The sequence below is a fragment of the Homarus americanus genome, unplaced genomic scaffold (genome assembly GCF_018991925.1).
Source record: "Homarus americanus isolate GMGI-L3 unplaced genomic scaffold, GMGI_Hamer_2.0 scaffold11022, whole genome shotgun sequence".
NCBI lineage: Eukaryota > Metazoa > Arthropoda > Malacostraca > Decapoda > Nephropidae > Homarus > Homarus americanus.
In genome coordinates this window covers 12195050-12220448 of record NW_024737068.1, presented here as the reverse complement: position 1 = coordinate 12220448, position 25399 = coordinate 12195050, and the positions used below count along the sequence as shown (strand labels likewise).

Sequence of the window (25399 nt, the reverse complement as noted above, 5' to 3'; positions counted from 1 at the left end):
TGTAGTAGGTTCATTCAGATGTTAGTACCCCTTTGATCACTTTCACCTTCAATTCATTAGCAACATAGTGGGTACGAATAATGTGCATCAATTTCATATAATGCATGTACAGCATTTTACAAGTCCTTACTGTACAGTACAGTAAACCCTCAAAGATTCAGACCCAGTAAATCTGGATTTCAGAAGATTCAGACAAAATTTTGGGTTCCAGGGGCTAAGAAGCCTCCCTAAGAAGTACTATTCCCAAAACAGAGCAAAGATCATCTTAGGCCCGTGAAACTAAGATGTCAGCGCGCAGGACACAGGTGCCCGAGGCAGGAAGCATAAACAGAGCTGTCAATTGTTGTTTCTGGGAATATTACAGTACAGTTATTCCTCGACTTACGACCTACTCGACATACAACCACCCGGACATACGGCCGCCTCAGTCGTACCAAAAAATTTTCAAATTAGATACATATTTTCCAGTACTGAAACGTTTCCGTCCAGTACGAGAGTGTGGCGTGGGCTAGGCCGCCTCGTGGTGTACAGCGTCCACGCCATAGCGCGCTCAGTTGGTGTTTGGACGTCGTTGTTATCGGTAGTGATCGCGCTGTGTACTGACAATATTTACAATATTTTCGGTTCTAATTCCCTTTAAAATGACTGGCAAGCGTAAAAGTGAGAGTTCTGGTGGTGCCCAGAAGAAACAAATGGCAGAGGCATTTGCTACTATTAATAAGGGGATGCAAATGTTTGACGAAATGGATAAAAATATTGAGCGTTTTGCAAAAGTTGACAGAATGATCCAAGATGCACTTGCTTGCTACAGGGATATTTACAATGAAAAGAAAACGCAAACTGTGCAGTCTAAATTGGACATATATTTTAAAGAGTCCCCCACTGCTGTTTCCTCACGCCCCACCAGTGTTGCCTCTTCACTCCCCAAAGATGATCCAATACCTTCAACAAGCAAGTATGTTAGCCTCTCTGAAGAAAGCGACATTGATGACCCATCCAGCCCTGTCTCCTCCTCTGCTTCATCCAATTAATGTAGTCTCCATGTTTAATTAAAAAATTATTGAGGCCCCGTGTGCATTCAGCTGACTACATTAAAGGTAAGTGCACAGTAACACTGTATATTCATTCTTCATTATTGATTACTTTTACTGTATGCTGCATTTCATATTAGATTTTTTATGTACAGTCAACCCTCGCTTTACGCGGTCCCACATTCCACGTTTACGCGGTACCCTGCTGAAACAGGAATGCTCACATTCCGCGGTGCGTGTACCCCTTTACGCGGAGAGCGGCTAGCGAGCCGCGCCATCTTTGGATCCAAACCTCCCGCCCTCTCCCGCCATCCGCCATGTTGTGTAAGCGGCGCGAGCATGGTGCGCACAAGGTCGCCCAGTCATCAAAACATTACCAAGTTCTTCACCCGCCACCTACCACAGCCGGCCCAAGTCAGTGATAGTGATAATTAAAGTGAGGATATGGACTTATATGGACTTTGAGGGGTTTGACTAAGAGGCCCTGCAAGCCTCTGTGGTGGATAGTGATACAATTGATACAAGTGATACAGGTGAGGGCCAATAATCTGCCCTCTGCCTCGGAACCAACCGCCCATCCCCGTGTGCCCAGCCATCTTTTCTACTAATGTAAGTGTTAAAAAACCTAATATTATTGATATTTCTCTTAATTATTAATTGTGTGTGCATACCATCATGAAGTTAAGATAATATTTTTACTACAACATAGTTGTGTGTCGTCAAAAAGTGGAGTTTGGGGGTTGGCCTGGTCTCTATTTCAATTAATCCCATATGTTATGTTGTTGACTTTACGCGTTTCTCACTTTCCGCGGTACCCTGTGGGTTGAATTAACCGCGTAAAGTGAGGGTTGACTGTATTATTTTTTGCATTTTCGACTCACGACCTGGATTTGGGTCCTTAACCCAGTCGTAAGTCAGGGACTGCCTGTATTTCATTCACTCTAGTAATGATACAATGTTTCTTATTATGGTACCATAGCTAAATGCATGGTTTATATAATTTGTTTATCACTGTGCCCATCACTGTTTTGAAATTAGATTACAAAATGTGTACAGTATTACCCCGCATTACGAGTTATATTTTACGCGTTTCCACGTTTACGCGGTACCCTGCCAGACCCGGAATGCTCACTTTACGCAGTGCATGTACTTTTTTACGAGGAGAGCGGAGCGGGCAGGGTGCGCACAAGGTCGCCCAGTCATCAAAACATTACCGCGTTCTTCACCCGCCACCCACCACAGCCGGCCCAAGTCAGTGATAGTGAGGATATGGACTTATATGGACTTTAAGGGGTTTGACAAAGAGGCCCTGCAAGCCTCTGTGGTGGATAGTGATACAATTGATACAAGTGATACAGGTGAGGGCCAATAATCTGCCCTCTGCCTCGGAACCAACCCCCATCCCGTGTGCCCAGCCATCTTTCTACTAATGTAAGTGTTAAAAAACCTAATATTATTGATATTTCTCTTAATTATTAATTGTGTGTGCATACCATCATAAAATTAAGAAGTTATTTTTACTACAACGTAGGTATTGTGTCTGAAAAAGTGGAGTTTGGGGGTCGGCCCGGTCTCTATTTCAATTAATCCCATATGTTCTGTTGTTCACTTAACGCGTTTCCCGCTTTACGAGGGCCTCCGTGGGTTCAATTGACCTAGTAAACGAGGTTTCACTGTATTTCTCCCTTACGCATTTCGATCGTACGCCTGGCAACGGGAGCCTGGGATCAAGTGAGTGACCGCTAATTACAGCGCCCTATGCAGTTGTAACTCTCCTCACTCTCTGCCATATTTCACTGGATTTACTGTTATTATTAGTGTTTACTGATATAATAGTGCTTAATAGTGATTAATCATGGCATTATAGCCAGGTTAGACTCGTCACTGTAACCACCAGGCTACTGGGCAAAGATATGAGGTGTTATGGTTGTTTTTCAACTCGTATTTTTAGGTAGATATACGTAACTTTCTTCATTTATTTTTACTCATTTCCATGCACACACCATCCAACATACATATTGTGAAAAAAGTAAAAGATAAAATTGTCTTGAGGGGAAACATGCAACAGGAGGAGAGCAGAAGAGTGTAGGGGGTGGGGAGTGTTGCTCGGGAATCGACGTCCCAGCTGGTCTTTGTTACTATGGTAAAGCAGGGAGTGTATGCAAATGGCGACTGTGTTAAACTTTTATTTGGCTTTTATTTACTAATTTGGCAATAGAGTATTTTTTGTTGTAACTTATTTATTGGTATGATTTTTATTTATTCCTCACACTTCCTGGTACAGGAGGCCCCCAAAATTCGTGGGGGTTAGGTTCTCAAAATGGTCGCGAATCGCCAAATCCGTGAATAACATTTGCGGACGAGGGGGGAGGGGGGACATTTTTACTTGTGTACAAAGAAATGTAATTTCCCTTTGTGTTTACCCTTAGGACAATTATTTCTTTTATATTATATATGTGTGTGTGTGTGTGTACAGTATGTGTGTAGACACACACACAAAACACATACAAATAAATGATAATGGGAAAATACTCACAAATAATCAGAAAAAAATTATCAAAAATGTGACAGTCTACTCTCCAGTATGTGCTTTCTTAATAAAGTGATAAAGCACGGACTTGAGGGTAGACTGTCACATTTTTAATATTTTTTTTCCGATTATTTGAGAGGATTTTCCAAATATTATATATTTGTATGTATTTTGTGGGTGTGTCTACACACATACACATATTTACAATTCAGGAAAAGGAAATTACTGTTTCTAGAACAATGGCTCGGTGTTCGTGCCGCGAAAATGCCAGCAACTTTAAAACTACCCACAGACATTCTTGCATACATCCAGGGTGTCATCTGTGAATAATAGAGAACCGGGAAATAAAAATCCGCAAACTTGAGGTGCCCCCTGTGCTGTATATATTATTTTAAGAAAACTATGGCTACAGGAAGAAAATACACACAAAAGTTTTTTCCTAAATACTCCCTGCTAAAATGGGGGGTGCTTTTTATATGCCGTAAAATACGGTACTGTATTTTTGGTGTTTTTTATATAATTATTTATAATTTTTCTACATTTAGTACATTCGCTGGAAGATACGCACAATCAGCTTTTTCGGACAGGTGGTCCCCCCTTTAGTCTGGATCTTCGAGGGTTCACTGTATACATTATAAACGCCAGGATTGAAATTTCAGTAAATTTAGGTGACAACACAGGAGCCAGGTGTGGTTGACAAAACAAGTTCAGGTCCTGCTATGAAGTGTTCCAGTTCTTCATGACAGGAGTAGAAGGTGAATTGTTCTTCACCATCAGAGGGACATGGTATAGTGCCACTTGTCAGCAGAGTTAGCAGTGCACACTGGAGGTGTCATGACTTCCACAGGATAAAAGGGAGCAGGCGAAGCACAGTGCTCACATGAGCAAGTGTCAACGGTGGAGCGCCAACCTCGAGTCCAGCAACACCTGACATAACCTTCCCCGATACCTCCATGCATGTGCAGTTAAGCAGTTGAAAACTGCTGGTGATTTTGAATTAAATACCATTCTGATATTCTCCATGCAATGATAAACATGAAGAAAGCCTCTTTGCCACATGTGTGGAAAAGTGGTACTATGGTGTGGGTCACTGTAGCCATACAGTAAAACAGGTACAGGTATCTCCGTTAGCTAGAATTCCTCAAACCCGGAACTCTCCGATAGCAGGAATTGAAATTTTCTTGGAAAATCGTTCCCAGAGCTGGAATTTTCTGGAAAATTCCAGCTTTGGGAAAGATTTTCCGAGGGACACATTTTCGGGAAAATTCCAAGAAAATTTTCCCAATACCCGGAAAATTCCGGGGATGAGGATGTTTTTACTGGGTTTGACAGATGAAAATGAGGGGCATTTGCAGGAAATTCTGAGAAAAAAATTCGGACCCGGAAAATTCCAGGGATGAGGGATATTTTTCCGGGTTCAAGAGATGAAGTACAGTGGTCCCTTGGTTAACGAAATTTCGGTTAACGAATTACCTTTCATAAGAATAATCAATTCGGTTAAAGAAAAAAATTTGGTTAACGAATTCCTTACGAATTCCTCTTAACATGTTTTCGCTTGATCACCAGCTGGAATACAGTGAACCCTCACTTTACGCGGTTAATTCAACCCACGGCAGCCCGCGTAAAGTGAGAAACACATAAAGTGAACAACATAACATATGGGATTAATTGAAATAGAGACCGGGCCGACCCCCAAACTCCACTTTTTGACGACACACAACTATGTTGTAGTAAAAATATTATCTTAACTTCATGATGGTATGCACACACAATTAATAATTAAGAGAAATATCAATAATATTAGGTTTTTTAACACTTACATTAGTATAAAGATGGCCGGGCACACGGGGATGGGGGGTTGGCTCCGAGGCAGAGGGCAGATTATTGGCCCTCGCCTGTATCACTTGTATCAATTGTATCACTATCCACCACAGAGGCTTGTAGGGCCTCTTTGTCAAACCCCTCAAAGTCCATATAAGTCCATATCCTCACTATCATTATCACTATCACTGACTTGGGCTGGCTGTGGTGGGTGGCGGGTGAAGAACTCGGTAATGTTTTGATGACTGGGCGACCTTGTGCGCACCCTGCTCGCGCCGCTCTCCACGTAAAAGGGTACACACACCGCGGAAAGTGAGCATTCCGGTTTCGGCAGGGTACCGCGTAAACGTTTTAACGCATAAAGTGGGACCGCGTAAAGCGAGGGTCGACTGTATTAGTCTGCCAATACAGTAATCGGTTCTAGGGCTTAAATTCGTTCCCATTTGAGTAAATATCAAGAAGGTTGTACTATTCAATAATTTTCCAAGTTTTATATTAAAATTTTTAGTCATTTTAACAATTATTTAACATAACTGAAGTACAGGAAACTAGTTTTTAGTGCGCCAAACAGCCACTCAACTCACCAAACAGGCGTCAGTTTGTATCTCTGGTCAGTAGAGGTAACATCTTGCTTGAGACTCTCTTGAACATAAACTATTTTTAAGTTTTTACAGTACAATTAGTGGTCATTCTGAAATTTATTTTACATATTGACAATATATAGCGCAGTGCAGTGTTGATTTAAAGAAAATAATCTTGAATTACACCTAGTGAACTTAAAATTTTATGGGTGAAATGACGGCATGAATCATGGGGAGAGTTCTCTTCCATCCCCACTTCCTTCTCTTCTCCCTTCTCCTCCACCCCCACTTCTAATTCCCATCATCATCATCAACCAGGAGCCTTCTACATACACACCTCAAAGTAAGTGTACTTTACTGCAATTTTTATTTTACTTTGTATGTATTTTTCGGTGAGCTGGAACCAATTACCCAAAATCCCATTGAAACAAAGGTTTCGGTTAACGAAATTTTCGGTTAACGAACAACCTTCTGGCACGAATTGTGTTCGTTAACCGAGGGACCACTGTAATGGGCAATTTCTGGAACTTCCAAGAACATTTTTCCGTTACATGGAAAATTCCAGAATCATCTCGTTACCCGGAAATCTCTCATTCCCGGAAGTGCTCTGCACCAATTACAGTATTCCGGCTAATGGAAATATCACTGTATTTGACAGTTGGTTAATTCATCACTTTGTGCTAGATGTAAAATTATACTGTATACAACAGATACTGCCCTTCAAATTTTTTTTGGTGTTAGACAATGCTCTTGGCCACTTATCACATCTTGGGGGAGTATGATCCTGGTGTGAAGGTGGTGTTCCTCCTGCCAATACCACATCTCTACTTTTCCTGGGCAGTCAAGGTAATTAAGGTGAGGATGCCTCAACCCTTAACGAGTTCTGGAGGGGGAATACTATCTACCAAGCCATCAAGAACATTGGGGAGTCCGGGCATGAGAACATGTATACCAACATAAATGATTTATGGAAGAAATTTACCCCTAGTTCATCAATAACTTCAGGGGTTTTGATGACTTGCAGAGCATGACCAAGAGTGTGGTGGATATGAGAAAGCAACTGAACTTGGACCTGGATTTAGATGATGTGGACAAGTTGCTTTTCTCCCATGCAGAGGAGGTGACCTGTGAGGACCTCATGGAGCACCTGACCCAGTTAGTGCATGCTGCCAGTACCACCCATATGGCCTAACAAAGTGAGAACAAGGTGCACTACTTTTCACAATATATTTATCATGAAAAATAGGAGGTGTCACTGTTGCTGACAATATGTGCAGCAACAAAGGTGTGCAGTTTACAAGGAGCATTGCTCTGAACAGATCTTTTTCATCATCTTAACTCCCAGGGCCAGTCTCATTGAGTTCTACAGCCTTGAAAGAATCCCTGCCATCACTTCCAGCTCCTGAAAGTTCCTCAGGTGAGCTTGCTGTCCAGGCATGGGGGCGAAGCCAAGCCTTCAAAACTGAACTCATTGAAATGTCACAAAGCTGAAGCCAGACATTAAAAGTCATGAAGCCAAAGATGAAGCCAAGGCTTCATGAAACCTAACACCATTATTTATATAATACTATATAATGTACAGTATTACCTTATGTTGATGAGAATATTTATGGTATTCTAAGTTGCAGCAAGGCTTTGAGATAAGCTGACTGTTCTTGAGGTAAGTATTGACCCTCCCTTCAGGCTGAAAAAGATTACTTTTAGTAACAAACCATTCGATATCTTTGATCTCTTCCAACATTCAGGATCAGGTCCTTGTGATAATAGACAAGTAGGAATAACTTGAGATGTCGATGTGGATCTCAGTTCATATAAGGTCAGATCAAGGTCATATGATCAACTCACATTTGACTTGACCTCTCCTAAGTTTACCCTCCCTGGCACTACCTGGGGTGGAGATCTGAGATGATTGACCTGTGACAATATACAGTATTCTCATGTTGGCACTGGTCACTGACATGTTGATCCATAATTTCGGGCCCAAACTACAACCCATGTCACTTGTCAAGTCAGGTAAAATTTGTGCCACCTTGGATCTGCCACTAATTTTATATATATAATTGATATAATATGGTCAGTGTGTCTGTGTAAAGATGAAAATCCAAAGCCAGGCCTGTGGCTTCGAAGCTGAAGCCAGTGCTAGGCCTCTGACTTTGAAGCCGAAGCCTTTAGAAATTTCAAAGCCAAAACTGAAGCCCAGCCCAAAAAGCATGGCTTCCAGAAGCCAAAGCTGGCTTCAGCCCCATGCCTGGCTAGCACCATCACCAGAGGTCCAGGGAATCTCCTCAGAGTCTGACAAGTCACCTCGAACCCTTCTTGGAAATCTGACAAGTTACCTGCAAAGTCTCCCTCACCCCCATCTTCTCCATTGTAACACCAATCCACAAACACCATGTCTGGTGACAAATTGTCTGTAGGATCAGTAACCAATAGTACCAGCTAGCACTGTCAAGGAATTTCCTGGTTATTAACCCCATAGCCTTGTCTAGTTATTACAGGAGTTACCTGGGGCAGGTGTCTGATCATCTGACATATATTTTGTAATTACATGTATTGTAAATTTATTTTATAATACAGTACAGTATTCATAAAACAATAATAAACACATCCTGTACAACCCCTACCATTTTGTTCTAGAGTTGAAGCTCTATTTTTGTACTGTTGAATTCGATCTGAGATAGCTGGACTACACATCCCCAGAGTTGTGGCACGGTCCAGGTATGTTGCTGCTTGACGATACATGTAGATGGCTGCCTGGTGACTACCAGTAGTGTCAAAATGTGTTGCTTGCCGAGCCACTTCAGCAGCATGGTTAATACACTCTTCGGCACTGCTCATCTTGAACTGCTTGATAAAATATATTGTAATTATGAAAACATAACAATAAAAATTAGTAAAGAATAAATAGACAATGGATATTTATAAGTCACTTGCACAGATTTCATAAGTAATACACTGTGCCAATACTGTACAATCATAGTTTAGTAATGGCTTTTGCCAAAACACTGAAGGTGGCATTATTGGTAAGGACACCAAGGGAAAAATATTTTTGTGCATCACGAGTGTCTACATTTGTAAAATACTATTGAAATTAAACTTCCTACGCAAAAGCAAAGAACAGAAACTTAGTTCTGTGATGACACCCTATTAAGATATTACAGTGTCTAGTTAAGATATCTTTGGAAAAGTTAAGGGTAATATCTAGGATACTGTCCTCCAATAACCTGCAACTGAAAACTTTCTTACCTCAAGATTTACTGAAACCAGGTGGAGGAATTTAAACTTTCTGACAACAGTATTTTCTTTGGGTGATTTTCCCAATTTTTTTTATAGGAATAAATACATTGTCACTCAAGGATACCATTTTTGCACTTCGACTGTTGAAAAACACTTCCCAGCAAGTGAATAAATGCTAAGCGACCGAACTCTTTCCAGTGACCTTTCCATACCCTACTTAATCTAACGTAAACTGACCTAACAAACCTAACCTTAAATTATATATCGGCCCTTAACATATGCGGGGTTTAGGTAACAGAGATACCCGTGAATGTTAAAAATCTGTGTATTTTTGCTCCCCCCCCCTAAAAAACCCCTGGCCCCCCATGTCCTTATTTACCGTATATACCTGTGTGTAGTTCGAGTTTTTAAGACCAAATTTTTTGGCAAAAAATTGGGGGTCGACCTCTAAAAGGGTAATAGTTTCGTTAGGTTGAAAAATATTTACTAGTAACTACCAGTAAACAATGGAAACGACGCACCACCAGCTGTGAGTGTCGGTACAGTTGCCAGGGCAGATCTCTTGCGTCATCATAGCAAGCCCAAAGTAGCCAAATGCATGGTATGGTATGGTATGCACAGGACGATGTAAAACATAATGTATTCATTTTTTAAAGTTTATTTATAGATACTGTACATAAATTTTTGTTCATTACATTTGAAACATCAATCTTTGTTAATTAAATTTGAAACAAAAGAAAACTACGATACCATATTTTGATTAAAATATTACATCACAAGTATATTTTACCTTAACTGTGACTGAATTAATATATTCTCAGAAATAAATATGGAAATGTAATATTTTGGCTGAAATGACGTACATATTACAGTGGAAAGTGGGATAAAATCATGACGAAAACAATGACTTTCGCTTTCTTTCGTTGTTCAAAAGATTTTACCGTAATCACTTTTCGAATGGTTTTCAGTTAAAAAACTGTTGTACTGTACTGTATTACAATAATATTCTATCCTATCATTAGCCTCATAATCCCACAACTGAAAAACATTCGAAAAGCGATTACGGTAACATCTTTTGAACGAAAGAGAGCGAAAGTCATTGCTTACGTCACAATTTTATTTCACTTTCCACTGTAATACGTACGTCATTTCAGCAAAAATATTACATTTCCATATTCTCAGAAATAAATAGTAGTTTTGTTGAAACATAATGTACAGTATTTAATATTAAAATGCAAAAAGAGCTATAAAAACAATTAATACTGTACACCCGTAATGTACTGGCAGGCATCTCCACTCGTCCCTGCTCCCACCTCCAGCGTCCCCACTCCTCCCCGCTCTATCCCTCCGCCTCCACATCGTCACTACTGCTGACAACAAACACAAATGTTTTGTGAATAACTGCACCTTCACTTCCTATGTACAGTACTGAACTGTACTGTGCTGTGCATTTTTACAAACAATAAACATGGCAAGAGAAGCTATAAAAAAAAAGAGATAAACATTTCACTTTACTGTACCGTACCTATGCTGGCTTGGAAATGTGTCGGAGGTGTCGGAGGAGTCTCAGGTCTGGGGGTAGCAGCACTGGTACTGGGTACGGGTTCCTCAGCTGCAGGCGTGAAGCGTGTGTGTAGAGACTTAGCTTTCTCCCGGATAAGGATAGAGTCCACTGCTACACCTTTCCGGTGCTGGTCCTCTATCCACAGAAGCAAGGCATTCTCCATCTTCACCATTGCCTTCTCCCTCACTTGGCTGACATGCTTAGCACTGCATGGAGCACTGGCACTTACAGCATCACAGATATCTTTTTCCTTTTTCTTGATGGTACGTACGGTGCTTTCGTTCACGATGTACAGTCGTCGCCCCACAGCAGCGAACGACATTCCCTCCCTTAATTTATTCAGCAACTCCACCTTCTCCTGCAGAGTCATCACTTTCTTCTGGCACTTAGGGATGACTCCAGCTGGTGTCTTTGATGCTCTTTTAGGGGCCATGGTAAATGTGGGTAGCAAGGGTAGCAACTACAATTCTGATGTCAACACAAGCGTGGTTACAGCGAGACTGACTGAGTGAGGGAGCGCGGGGTGGCGTGACGCGCTATGCGTGTGTGTGTGCGGGGTAGTGGGCCCTGTGCCGTGCGCCATTTCACACCCAAATTCTGCAGTCTAAGGTATGCAAAACTACAGGTTCAACTATAGGTTAGGTTAGGTAAACACATTTTTCTGGTGTGTTTTTATGTGCTTTCTGCCAAACTTGACCTTCATATCCATGGAAAAATAGTAGTTTAGGGGCAATTTGAAAACTGTAATTTTCTTCAAAACTACTATTTTTCCAAGGAAATGAAGGTCATTTTTGAAGAAAGCACATAAAAATACATCAGAAAAATATGTTTTTTAATTAAAAATAGCGTTGGTACATAAAACGAACCTTTACCGATTTGGGTATTAATAAGGAAAAATACCAATGAATCATAGCAAATACCATGGGAAAAACAAAAATTGGTAAATTTGCATTAGTGCAAACAACTGTTAGAAAGTCAAAACTATGTTTTGTGTGTTTTGATTGATTTTGACCCTGATTTGTGTCAGAAATTGCCTGTTTTTTTGTTATTGAGTGTTTTGCGTGAGACGTTTTCCGCCAAAAATCATGGCCAAGCGAATATAAAACACACAAAAAAAATAGAAAAACATATATACCGAACCTTATTTTGGATGACCTAACTTAACCTAACATAACCTGACCTGATCTGATCTGACCTGACCTGATCTGATCTGACCTGACCTGACCTAACCCTCCCCATATGATGGAATCACTTATTTCTTACCTTATTGTCCTGGTTCTCGTTCCGTTGTATTCACTGACAATGTACGAACACCAATGTCCCTTCTTTGTTTTGGGAATAAGGAATGAGTTACTGCAATGCCAACTATGTTGGTCTTGACAATATTTACACTTGTTCCTACACTTAGAACACTACTGATGTCGGGAGAACACCATGAGATCTAAAAAATGCTATAGCTTGTTCGTTTTTTTTTCTCCAAAATTCACAATAAACTCCACATAATTGAAGTGACACCCATAGCAGACTTCAATGGTCGGAAATAAATTGGAATTTCGAAATATGACCCAAAATAAAAATCGATTTTGATTGGGCCAAAAACACTGCAAATTAAACCACAAATCATTTTAATTAGTCGCAAAAAAAAAAGCTTTTGATTGGTCGCGTGACATGTACGGGAACGCATGTACGTGATGATTTATGAAGGAAACATGCTGAGTGGGAGGTGAGGTAGGCGATAATGGTGAATGATTAATGGAAGAAAATATAGAAAATTTTGGATATGCTATCTCCGTTATTATACGTTTGCGACGGTAATGTAATAGAAGAAAATTACCTTAAAATTAGATGTCTTATTCATATATGATAATAGATTTCGGGTAAGAAAGTTATGTGCACAATACAAAAATACCCCAAAAAATTGTGGCCTAACAGTAGTTGTGGCTGAAACTGTAAATTAACAATTCCTTCTGGTAGTTGTTCTCATACATTACCAGTTTCCCTTACAAAAAACTAATTTATGCCTGAGTGGGTAGGTCCAGGGAGATTAGGTGAAGTAATTTTCATATTATTTACGAGAGAAACGTCATAGAAGTGTATTAAATTTTTACTAAACCATTGATTGTACAAAATATAATTACTATGATTCCCGTGTTGCTTTAATATGCCATGAACTTACCGCGTCTACGTGTGGGTTTGGATGAGACAAATAACCAAGACTGAGTCAGCTGGTGGATGACATTTCTCAGTGTTTATTATAGAGCTTCCTTACTGTCCACCCTGACCATGTTACTTCTGGGGTGTTATATCCCACATTAAATGGATTTTTTTGTGTTATAATGTTCCTTTAAATAAATCCATATTAATTATATCCCTGCTTGATGAGTTTGAACAAATATTATAAAGTAGGTATAGTGATAAAAGATAGTGTAAAAAGAGTTACTTGTACTAGGTATTAACAAGTGTATCACTATTGTTCGTGGTTTGTTTTCTACATTGAACAAGTTGATCATTGGGTCACATATTAACAGATTATTTAGTTACTTACGTGTATTAAATGTGGATAATAATTGCCACCACAGCTCTATCAAGTCTGGTATGAGTGAACAAGACCAAGATCGTATATAACTGAAAGCTGACAGTTACAGCTTAGTCATCTGTCGCTAGTTTACAAGTGAAGAAATAAAGTCTATTGTAACACTATTTGAACGCCTCATTGTTACTGTTATATTGAAATATTGTGTTAATGTTTGACCTAAACTGATATGCTTCCGTCTTAGGCTAGGTAATAGTTAAAGAGTACACAGCAGTGGAAATTATGTACAGTGAAATCTCTATTTAATGGACTATGTGGATATAAATGTATGTTATATGGAGATTTTGCTGTATATACTTGCACCAAAATTTCTGGAGATGTTCATTGCATTACTTTTTACTTATATCCTTTTCACCACTGATCGACACGTTAGTCGCTTGTGCGATCGGTCACGTTGTGGGGTTATGAGATATTGGTTCACACTTCCCTAGCTTATATTACAGACGGGCAAGGGGTGACCTAGTTGAGGTGTATAAGCATCTCAGGGGGCACTACTCAGTCAAGTGTCCCTACTTGGAGCAGGCGGACGCTCGCCCCACAAGGGGTCACAGCTCAAGATTGAAGAAGCCGCAAGTCCAGAAAACTGTGAGGGCAAACTTTTTCGGAGTGAGGGTTGTAAACTCTTGGAACAATCTACCAGAGAGTGTTGTGACGGCACCGAGTGTGAGCTCTTTCAAGAGAAGGCTTGACCAACACTGGAGCGGGTTCAGGTACATTCAGGAGCCGGTGCATGCCCAGATTTTGTGCCTGTATATGATGTTACTGGTCATGGTCTTACCCAAGTAATTATGAGCCAAATAGAGAAATTGAACCTTGAACCAGAAAAAATGATTGGGCAAGGATGTGATTGGGCAGCTTCCATGAGCAGGCATTTGAATGGGGTTTCTGTCCACTACGCTGAATATCATAACTAGTAAAGTGAACCATTTGATCAAGAAATATATACCCAAGACCAAACCCAGTGCCTCTAGGAATACTGTACAAGGAGACCCCTACACATGGACCATGCGGCGGTCAACAAAGTTAAGAAGAAAACCCAGAAATTCAAGGCGTGGGTTAGGTCAAACGATGAGCAGGACAGGAGGATGTGTGGAAGAGCCGGGAACCAAGGAAAGTCAGAGTGTAGAAGGGTTGACGAGGAGTTCCAGAGGCTGGTTGTAAGCGAGGTTAAGTGAAACCCAAATGTGTTTTACCGCTATGCAAAGTCGAAATTAAAAACGCGAGTTAGAGTATCAAACCTGAGGCCTGAAGATGGTAATTACGCAGATTCTGACTAGGACAAAGATGAGGCATTGAACAGCTTCTTTTCTTCGGTGTTCACAAGAGAAGACAGACGGTTCGGCACAGCATAGACCCACATTGTGTTCACAGAAGAGGTTATAAGAAATCAACTGTCAAAGCTAAAGGTGCATCCCAGTGCTAAGGGAGTTGTGCAACGAGCTTGTTAAGCCCCTGAAGATCCTGTTCTGTAAATACCTGGATGAGCAAAAGGAATATTTATGGAGGAAGAAACAGAATACCTCTTTGATGTTTGCAGTGCCACAACACGAACTCTTATTGAACTTCGATGGCTTGAAAATAAACCTTTCAAGTTCTTTATTATCGTATCTTGGTTTTTGCTGTAGTCTTTTTAGATTTTTCATGGTTAAAATTTTAAATGGGGAAGATCAGATTTTTAAACTCATAAGAACTACATGAAATAACTGAAACACTTGAAAATTATATAATATTTTTATTTATTAGGGTAAAAGTTGTTGTGTATGGTATGAAGTTTTCAGAAACACTTGTGTATTAAATTTATAAGGTGACAATTAACATAGAGAGGGGCTAATGATCCTCACTATCAAGGCTTAGGACCACACACACCAGGTATGGGGCCGATTGAGATTGGTGATTAAAATGTATCAGTATTTTGGATTATGATTTTTCTTTTTTACACCTGTGATTACATTGGCTTCAATATAATGGATTATGATTTCCCTGGGCTCCACTTCATTCATGATTACAAATACCAAAAATAAGGTAGCTTAAAAATTCAGCTTTAACTTTAATGCCGACACTTGAAATGGCTCAAAATGGCTGATAATATGTGGAGCCAAACTTTACAGGCAGTGAACAGCACAAATTATCCAATAGCAGAGGAGTATCCTATAATACTGATAATGTGCTTGCTGGCCCTTCTTTGGGGTAGAAGGACATGAAGGACCTCTGGTGGTGTAGAAGAAATCGGGGCGTCATAGTAACTGGTCATATGGTCAGTGTTGCCAGATTGTATGGTTATGCAAAATGACAGACTATTCAAAGTGGCAAGAAAAATTTAAATGTCTATTGATATGTACGGCAATCCAATAAGTAAATCGAATATTATATCAATTCTTTATTTTACTTTAACCTCTTTGCCACTGATCGGCTTGTTAGCCACTTGGGCGGTTATACACTGTTGGCAAGTACAGGTTCCAGGATGTATCTGTACCTGCGCCAGTGTTGGTCAAGTCTAGTCTTGAATGATCTCACACTCAGCACCATCACAACACTCTCTAGCAGAGTTTGCAGCTCTCACTCTAAAAAAAAAGTTTGCCCGACGTTTTTTTTAACTTGTGGCTCCTTCAACCTTACAGTAAGCTGTGACCTGAAGAGGGGCAGGCATCCACCAGCTCCAGATATGGACACTTGATTGAGTAATATCCTCTGAGGTGTTTATAAATCCCTTGCCCGCCTATAATGTAGTATAAGCTAAGCAGTTGTTCGTGTTCTAGACTCTCTGGATAACTAAAGTGCCATAGTGTTGGCACCAACTAATCTGGTGGCCCTCCTTTGGACGTTTTTAATAAACTGACAGTCTCTAGCTTATCTCAGGGACCACATGGGGTGACAGTACTCCAAACAAGGAAGCACATCCCTTTTAAAGTAAGTGTAACTATATAATATATAATCAGAGAATAAGATGATTTTTACGTGGATACGATTATAAGGTATAGAAGAAGCTAGATTATGATTAAATTTTTTTTTATTTTTTTATTATAAGATTGAAAATTTATGCCCTGTATATATATATAGTATAAATTATTTTGATTACAATTATGAATTATGAATACACCAGCCTAATTTCTGACCCACACTGTAGTCATGTACAGTAGCAGACAGTCTCACTTACTTGTCCTATCTATGAAGACAATGTTTCACATTTCGCCAATCATGTATTAGCTCCTGTCTAACACAGTATTAGTTATATAAATTTGGGCTGCATACATTATGTTTATTTTAAACTATGAGCAAGTGTCTAGTAAATACTGTCTAATATTGAAGCAAGTGATGTACGTCAATGTAACCTCATTGTCTTTTAAATGACCTCTGCGCACCACTGTCTAACATGGTCATCAGTTTATTCGCCGGTTACTTCAGTCATCCTAGTTTACTGCACACATCATTGTCATTCCTAAACTCCCCCTTTAATTCATATTACGCTACATAACATTTAAATCCACCGCGCTTGTAGAATCTCAGAGAACGGGAAACATTGATAAAGGATAACTCACCTACTCAATGTTACTGAATCATGTGTTGTATTGTACCCAGGTACGGTTATATAATATTAATTGTATGTATTCATAGCATTAAGGAGAACTCAAGGTATCCATAAGATGGTTGGGGAAGTCCAGTTGAGCCGGACTAGTGTACTGTAGGACTAAGTGTGGATCAGGGTTTGAAGGTCATATTATTTACGTCTGTGAACGAGTAGCGAACATAACTTCCGCAGATATCACATGAAAATACACGAGAACAATGATCTGGAAAAAGGATAAATGTATCAGAACTATGTGAGGTGTTGGAAGTGACCCAGAAACTATACTTGAAAGGAAATATCTTGTATGCATCGGTGTGAACTTAATACACCTCGTATCCTCGGGTGGCGTATACCCACGACATGTACAGTGACCAGAGAATCTTATGTCTGTGTTCAAATAGTGCAATGTGTGAGGGGAGGATCCCTAATTACAGTTTTAAGTGAAGTGGATACCCATGCTCTGAACATACGGCTTTTGTTTCAAGGCAGCGTCCCTTGTACCCGGCCTACAGGTGTGTGTTCTTGATATAGCCCACTTAATTTCCCCAAGAACTGTCAAGCCCGAACCGTATTCTAGTATGTAAGTTAAAATTAAAATATGGATTTATAAGACAGCAGGTCACAATAAACCGGAAATGGAGATGCGAGAACCATATGAAATCAAAGTAAAAATTAAAGATTGGAAACTGTAGGACTACGAGGTGAGGAGCAGCAGGGCACTGTCCTTAGTATCCTTCGTTCTCCCATCACCTCAGGTCTACATCCCGCGCTAAAAAAGGCTAATATAGCAGTTACTACAATTTAAAACTTTGCTTGATGCATAAACTGAAATAGGGATGTGTTGGGGTGGGTGATAACGGCCCATCAGGCATTATTTCTGAGTATCCTTTGTTCTCCCATCACCTCAGGTCCCACGCGGTCGGAGCACCTTGCTGGATGTCGGCCATTATCCCTGTGACCGTCCCACCATGTGAGATAAGAACATAAGAAAGTGGGATACTGCAGGAGGCCGACTGGCCCATACAGGGAGGCCGACTGACCTAAGGTGCTATATTCCATACAGGTGGAGCAGTCTGACGTGTTGAGTGATATTGTAAGAAGGGTAACCAAAATCATCGTTGTTCTCCTGAGGAAGGCCAACTCATTCGTATTTTACCGGAATGCAGTATGTTTTATAAGGAATAAATTAGTTAAGACATGTTATGGTTTCACCCTTCTTTCCCCGTATCGATTTGGTCAATGAAAAACCTAACCCAATGCCTAGTTCACTCTGCATGCTACCTAACGAGCTACATACTGCCCAGAGGGGGTCTGGTGGCAGCAACCCTTAAAATTAAGACAATAGTTAAGTTATCCCCTTGGACTTAGTGACCCCAGAATCTGGCAGTATACTAGGTCTCTCAGACACACCACACCAGTGGGGTTCCCCAGGGGTCAGTACTAGGCCCACTCTTGTTCATAATCTACATAAACGATCTGGGATCATCAGTGACATAAGCAAGTTTGCGGATGACACCAAAATAGGGCGGCAAATTAATTCGGGGCAGGATGCTAATGCATTACAGGAGGATCTAAATGAACTGCAGGGGTGGTCTGAAAAATGGCAAATGAAATTCAACACCAGCAAGTGCAGCGTACTTAATATTGGAAGAACAAATACTTATAATGTATTAACAAAATCAACCTAGAGAAGTCGACTTGTGAAAGAGACCTAGGGGTACTTGTAAGCCTGGACCTACGGCCTAGAAAACAGTGCGTTAATGTTCGAAATAAGGCAAACAGAGTATTGGGTTTTATATCTAGAAGTGTAAGTAACAAGAGTGCAGAGGTCTTATTGCAACTATATCTTTCGCTAGTCAGGCCGCACCTCGATTATGCGGTTCAGTTCTGGTGCCCTTATTATAGAATGGATATCAATTCACTAGAGTCGGTGCAGCGAAGAATGACAAAAATGATTCCGGGACTTAGAAACCTTCCATATCAGGATAGGTTAAAGAAACTTAACTTGCATTCCCTAGAAAGACGAAGAGTGCGAGGAGATATGATAGAAGTATTTAAGTGGGTGAAAGGAATCAATAAAGGGGATATAGATAAAGTTCTTATAATATCCGAGCAGGATAGGACTCGGAGCAACGGATTCAAGTTGGATAAGTTTAGGTTTAGGAGGGAGATAGGAAGAAACTGGTTCACAAATAGGGTGGTGGGCGAGTGGAACAAGCTTAGCAACTTTGTAGTCAGTGCGGGAACTCTGGAAAGTTTCAAAAGGAGGCTAGATAGATTCATGGATGATAGAGAGTGGTAGTAACTCTCGACAGGACCTGCCATGCACAGGCCAACCGGCCTATTGCAGGCTCCTTATTTTCTTATGTTCTTATGTGTTAACAAAGCTCGCTATAACTCGTTTCAACTACAGTATACTAACGCTTATACGTAGTTCATTGTGTTAGTTACAGTGATATCATAGATGAATTGTGCAGACTATTTTTTTAATAAAAAGAGAAAACACAATTTGGGTTAGCAAACTTAACTCAAAAATATTTATTGTGTGTAATACTTTTACCAACAGTGCTGTACCTACCAGACCGTCCATAGAGGACTACACCAGGTAAACAGAAGTTACAACCAACATTAAAAGCACTGTATGGCATAATCTTAATTATAACTCTTGCATTCCGAACTAACATAACAGTACTGTAATAAGAAAATTGCAACAAAAACTATAAGATTTGGCCCAAACCAAAGGACATCAGAGATGAAAGTTATCCTTTTACTGAACAGTAATTAGAAAAATATGAATCCAAACTATACAGTATAATGTATTTGCATTACACTGTAAATACTACTGTATATAACATTTAAAGGTTCCATAAGTGACTGTGCTTTGATCGGTATACTGTATATCAACACAAATGGTTTACTTAGCAAAGGACAAAAGAATGTGTGCTATTTTCCAAGTTCTATTATGAAATATATTATCTTATATTTAGTTACCATAGTATTGGTGAAGTTCTTTATCTTAATTATTTAGCTTATCATGAATTTCCTGTACTCCAGCACAACAGTAACTAAACAATTCGAAATCAATAAGAGACTGGTCCCAAACTGTATCATTCATTTACGTGAAACATCTTAAAAACCAAAGACGAGACATCTCAACAGAACCAAACAGACGTATACTTTTTCTGATCCTATATAAGAGATACACATCATTCAAAACCTTGCAGCAAAATAGTACATCATGTACCTGTATTAAGAAATATTTCCATTATACAATATTCACCCAACCCAGTTTCTGCAATTTTTTCTTATGTTCTACAGTACATGCACGAGTGTTGTCTGCCACAGGTGTCACTACACCCTCGTCCTTGACATAACAGTGAAATGGCACGGCATACGAAAGACAAACTGACTGATGGCACAGTTACATGTGGTTTGGCACGAATGTGAGCAGTAATCACAGTGATCTCTTCATAGGTATTTATAAATGCCATTAAAAGTATTGAATCACTTGATAAGTGATACAAGTATCTTTTAACATAAAAGTAATAATGTTTAATACTACAATGAGACATTGTTTATAAAATAAATAATGACATTAAATTTTTTGCTAAATATGGAATAGAAAATCCTATCAGCAGATATACAGGGTATTTCCATTATTAACAAAGCTTGCTAAGAACATTTACTCTTGTGCATTATGCAGAAGACCCGACAGCCGCACCCTTATTCACTACCTCCTAAGATGTCCCCACACACAACGCTTCCGTGACGCCTGCTGGACCACCACTCCACGACCCCCTGACGGAGACACGATGATCCTCCCCATACTGGCCAGATATTTTGTAAATAATATTGATTATGTGTTAAAGGAATATCCTTCCTTCCTTAGGCTTTAGTAAGCCCCTTTATAATATTTATACTGTATGTACTTGTCACACTTGCCAGATGCTTCTGGTGTCATTGTACAGGGGTACCTAGTGACAGCACTAGGATGCCGCTTCCTCTATCAAGGAATAAACAATTGAAATTGAAAATTGAAGAACATTTATGTTCTCTACCTCATGTTGTAAGCCTTTCCACAGAACTCCAACCCTTACTAACAGAGACTATAAGTGTTATTTTATTTTCCAATACATTTTTGCTGACTCAGGTACGTTACCCAATGAACAGGAAACATGATACAATGCAAGCCATGACATTGTACAATAAATAGAAGCTATTTGGTAATGACAAAATATTTCAGTTATTATTTCTTTCCATCGATTTTTTTTTCTATTATTCTTATTTTCTCTGAAAAGAACCAAAAATATGTTGGTGGTACAGAGTTAAGACGTATATCTCTAGCTATTATGTCAAGGGTTCAAGCCTCGGCCCAAACACATGTGAGAAGGGTGTTATCAAGTGTGACCCTACCAAACACCACAGGTTTCCTGGTTCTCGGTTTCATCCTGTACTAATATGTACAATACCGGGTACTGGATACACCAACCACCTGAACAGCTGGTAAGCTTCATTCTTTGCCTGCAATGATGTTAAGTGTTACCATTTTACATTTAGTAATTACATGTACATAAACACATACTGTATATGGGTCGATAATTTTTTATTAGTTTACTTTCACTACTTTTATCCTTTTCACCACTGATCGGCTCGTTAGCCACTGGGGCGATCGGTTATTTCTCTGTTACGCACTGTTGGCAAGTATTGGGCATGCACATTGCACAAGCTCCTGAATGTATCTGAACCTGCTCCGGTGCTTATCCAGTCTGGTCTTTTTACTTTTTTTACTTTTAGCCTCTTCGCCACTGATCGGCTTGTTAGCCGCTTGGGCGATCGGTCACGTCTCTTTTCATTTATATTCTTCGCCACTGATCGGCTGGCTAGCCGCCCGGGCGATCGGTCACGTCTCTGTCACGCAGTTAGTAACTTCCTAAACGTTGCATTAGTCAGGCCTGTATCCTCCATATCCGACGTCTCCCTGCAGTAATCACATATCAAACTCATGGTTGTTGTTGTTGTGGTGGGGGGGGGGGGTGCAGACTGTGTATAAATCTACACCTATTTCAAAGAAAATAAAGAGAGAAAAAGTACTTAGCTACTCTCTGTTGCCTATGGAGTTGTCGTCTGCGACTGCGTACACTGTATCTCCCTGTGAATGGTGTATTGTAGGCACAGTTTCAGTCCTTGAGAAAGCACACAATCAACATAAAATTTAAAGTCTCTGTGGCACCTATGACACGACTTGGTTTCAGCTGGCACGGTGCCTTTCCAGCTTGCTTGCTAGTGAGCGCTCACTTTAAGTTATTTACAACTTCAGCGGTCACTGATGACACTATGAACTATCACTGTGTACACTGTATCTCCCTGTGAGTGGTGTATTATAAACACAGATTCAGTCCTTGAGACAGCACACAACAAAATAAAATTTAAAGTCTCTGTGGCACCTATGACAAGAATAGGCTGGCAGTTGTCCTTACCAGCTTGAATGCCAATATTATTCACTTTAAGTTATTTATAGTCTCTTCTGCATTCACTGATGACAACTATGAACTGATTTAACTGAAGGCACAGTACTACACTCCCTGGTTGGCCTTTATCACAGCCGTGACCACAACACCCTAAAAAATAAAATAAAATAAAAGCTTTTTCTTGAAAGAGCTCACACTCGGTGCCGTCACAACACTCTCTGGCAGGATGTTCGAAGAGTTCACAACTCTCACTCCGAAAAAGTTACCCCTCACAGTTTTCTGGACTTGCGGCTTCTTTAACCCAGAGCTGTGTCCCCTTGTCGAAATTTGTGATAACTCGGCAAGGGTTTACTTATATATATATATATATATATATATATATATATATATATATATATATATATATATATATATATATATATATATATATATATATATATATATATATATATATACTGGGTATATATATAAAAAAGCATTTTGCTTGCATGAAATTTTTTTTAAGGCCAAACCTGGGGGCTCAGAGTGGGCTGGCAGCCAAACTCTGAGCCCAGTCTCAACACACACACACACAGCCGACTATTTAAACAAACACTACTCACGCCATCACAGGGGTTTTCCCCAACATTTTTTCTAAAATGTCCAACTAAATGTTAAAAGATGTCTTATTAGGAGAGAATACTGTGTATCCTCGGTATAAACAAATTAATAGTAGCTTGTTGGAGTACTGTGCGTGTTGGAGTAAGGTTTGAGTATTATGTGTGTATTGGAGTACTTACTGTAGTGTGTGTTGGAGTAAGGTTTGAGTATTATGTGTGTATTGGAGTACTTACTGTAGTGTGTGTTGGAGTAAGGTTTGAGTATTATGTGTGTATTGGAGTACTTACTGTAGTGTGTGTTGGAGTAGTGTTTGAGTATTATGTGTGTATTGGAGTACTTACTGTAGTGTGTGTTGGAGTAAGGTTTGAGTATTATGTGTGTATTGGAGTACTTACTGTAGTATGTGTTGGAGTAGTGTTTGAGTATTATGTGTGTATTGGAGTACTTACTGTAGTGTGTGTTGGAGTGGTGTTTGAGTATTATGTGTGTATTGGAGTACTTACTGTAGTGTGTGTTGGAGTAGTGTTTGAGTATTAGTGTGTGTATTGGAGTACTTACTGTAGTGTGTGCTAGAGTGGTGTTTGAGTATTGGTGTGTATTGAGTACTTACTGTAGTGGGTGTTGGAGTAGTGTTTGAGCATTATGTGTGGCTGAGCAATTTACTGGTGTGTGTTGGAGTAGTGTTTGAGTTTTGGGTGTATTGGAGCATTAGTGTGTGTTGGAGTAGTGTTTGAGTATTATGTGTGTATTGGAGTACTTACTGTAGTGTGTGTTGAGTAGTGTTTGAGTTTTATGGGTGTATTGAGCACTTAGTGTGTGTTGGAGTAGTGTTTGAGTATTATGTGTGTATTAGAGCACTTACTGTAGTGTGTGTTGGAGTAGTGTTTGAGTATTATGTGTGTATTGGAGCACTTACTGTAGTGTGTGTTGGAGTAGTGTTTGAGTATTATGTGTGTATTGAGTACTTATCTGTGTGTGTGTTAGAGTGGTGTTTGAGTATTATGTGTATTGGAGTACTTACTGTAGTGTGTGTTGAAGTAGGTTTGAGTATTATGTGTGTATTGGAGTACTTACTGTAGTGTGTGTTGGAGTAGTGTTTGAGCATTATGTGTGTATTGGAGTACTTACAGTGTGTGTTGGAGTAGTGTTTGAGTATTATGTGTGTATTGGAGTACTTACTGTAGTGTGTGTTAGAGGAAGTGTTTGATATTATGTGTGTATTGAGCACTTACTTGTGTGTGTTGATAGTGTTTGAGTATTATGTGTGTATTGGAGCACTTACTGTAGTGTGTGTTGAGTAGTGTTTGAGTATTATGTGTTTATTGGAGTACTTACTGTAGTGTGTGTGTTGGAGTAGTGTTGAGCATTATGTATTGGAGTACTTACTGTAGTGTGTGTTGGAGTAGTGTTTGAGTATTATGTGTATTGAGCATTACTTACTGTAGTGTGTGTTGGAGTAGTGTTTGAGTATTATGTGTGTATTGAGCATTTACTGTAGTGTGTTAGGAGTGGTGTTTGAGTATTATGTGTGTATTGAGCACTTACTGTAGTGTGTGTTGGAGTAGTGTTTGAGTATTATGTGTATTGAGCACTACTGTAGTGTGTTGAGTAGTGTTTGAGTATTATGTGTGTATTGAGCACTTACCGTAGGTGTGTGTTGGATAGTGTTTGAGTATTATGTGTGTATTGAGCACTTACTGTAGTGTGTGTTGAGTAGTGTTTGATATTGGTGTATTGGAGCACTTCATCAGTGTGTGTTAGAGTGGTGTTTGATATTATGTGTGTATTGAGCACTCTACTGTAGTGTGTGTTAGAGTAGTGTTTGAGCATTATGTGTGTATTGAGCACTTACTGTAGTGTGTGTTGTAGAGTAGTGTTTGAGTATTATGTGTGTATTGGAGCACTTACTGTAGTGTGTTGGAGTAGTGTTTGAGTATTATGGGTGTATTGGAGTACTACTGTAGTGTGTGTTAGAGTAGTGTTTGAGCATTATGTGTGTACTGGGAGCATTTACGTGTGTGTTGGAGTAAGTGTTTGAGTATTATGTGTATTGAGCAACTTACTGTAGTGTGTGTTGGAGTAGTTTGAGTATTATGTGTGTATTGGATAATTTACTGTAGTGTGTGTTGGAGAAATGTTTGAGTTTTATGGGTGTATTGGATACCACTTAGTGTGTTGGAGTAGTGTTTGAGCATTATGTGTGTATTGGAGCACTTACTGTTGTGTGTGTTGGATAGTGTTTGAGCATTATGGGTGTATTGGATAATTTAACTGTAGTGTGTTGGATAGTGTTTGAGCATTATGTGTGAATTGAGCACTTAGTGTGTTGGAGTAGTGTTTGAGTATTATGTGTGTATTGGGTACTTACTGTAGGTGTGTGTTAGAGTAGTGTTTGAGTATTATGTGTAT

General features: G+C 39.6%; 1 protein-coding gene across 4 annotated transcripts in view; it reads right to left on the bottom strand.

Annotated features, from left to right (window-relative positions):
- The window catches only part of LOC121872965 (calpain-7-like), a 102899-nt gene that overhangs the window by 38064 nt on the left and 39436 nt on the right, over nucleotides 1–25399 (bottom strand). The window contains exons 1-2 of one of the 4 annotated variants that reach the window (XM_042376118.1): nucleotides 12941–13779; nucleotides 8588–8810 (exon numbers count right to left, since the gene is read on the bottom strand). In XM_042376118.1, the coding sequence (XP_042232052.1) occupies nucleotides 8588–8801 (214 nt within the window). In that variant the 5' untranslated portion in view covers nucleotides 8802–8810; nucleotides 12941–13779. Of the gene's footprint in view, nucleotides 1–8587; nucleotides 8811–12940; nucleotides 13780–20862; nucleotides 21444–25399 lie in introns of those variants that run through there. The other 3 variants (XM_042376117.1, XM_042376116.1, XM_042376119.1) reach the window with 3 other exon arrangements.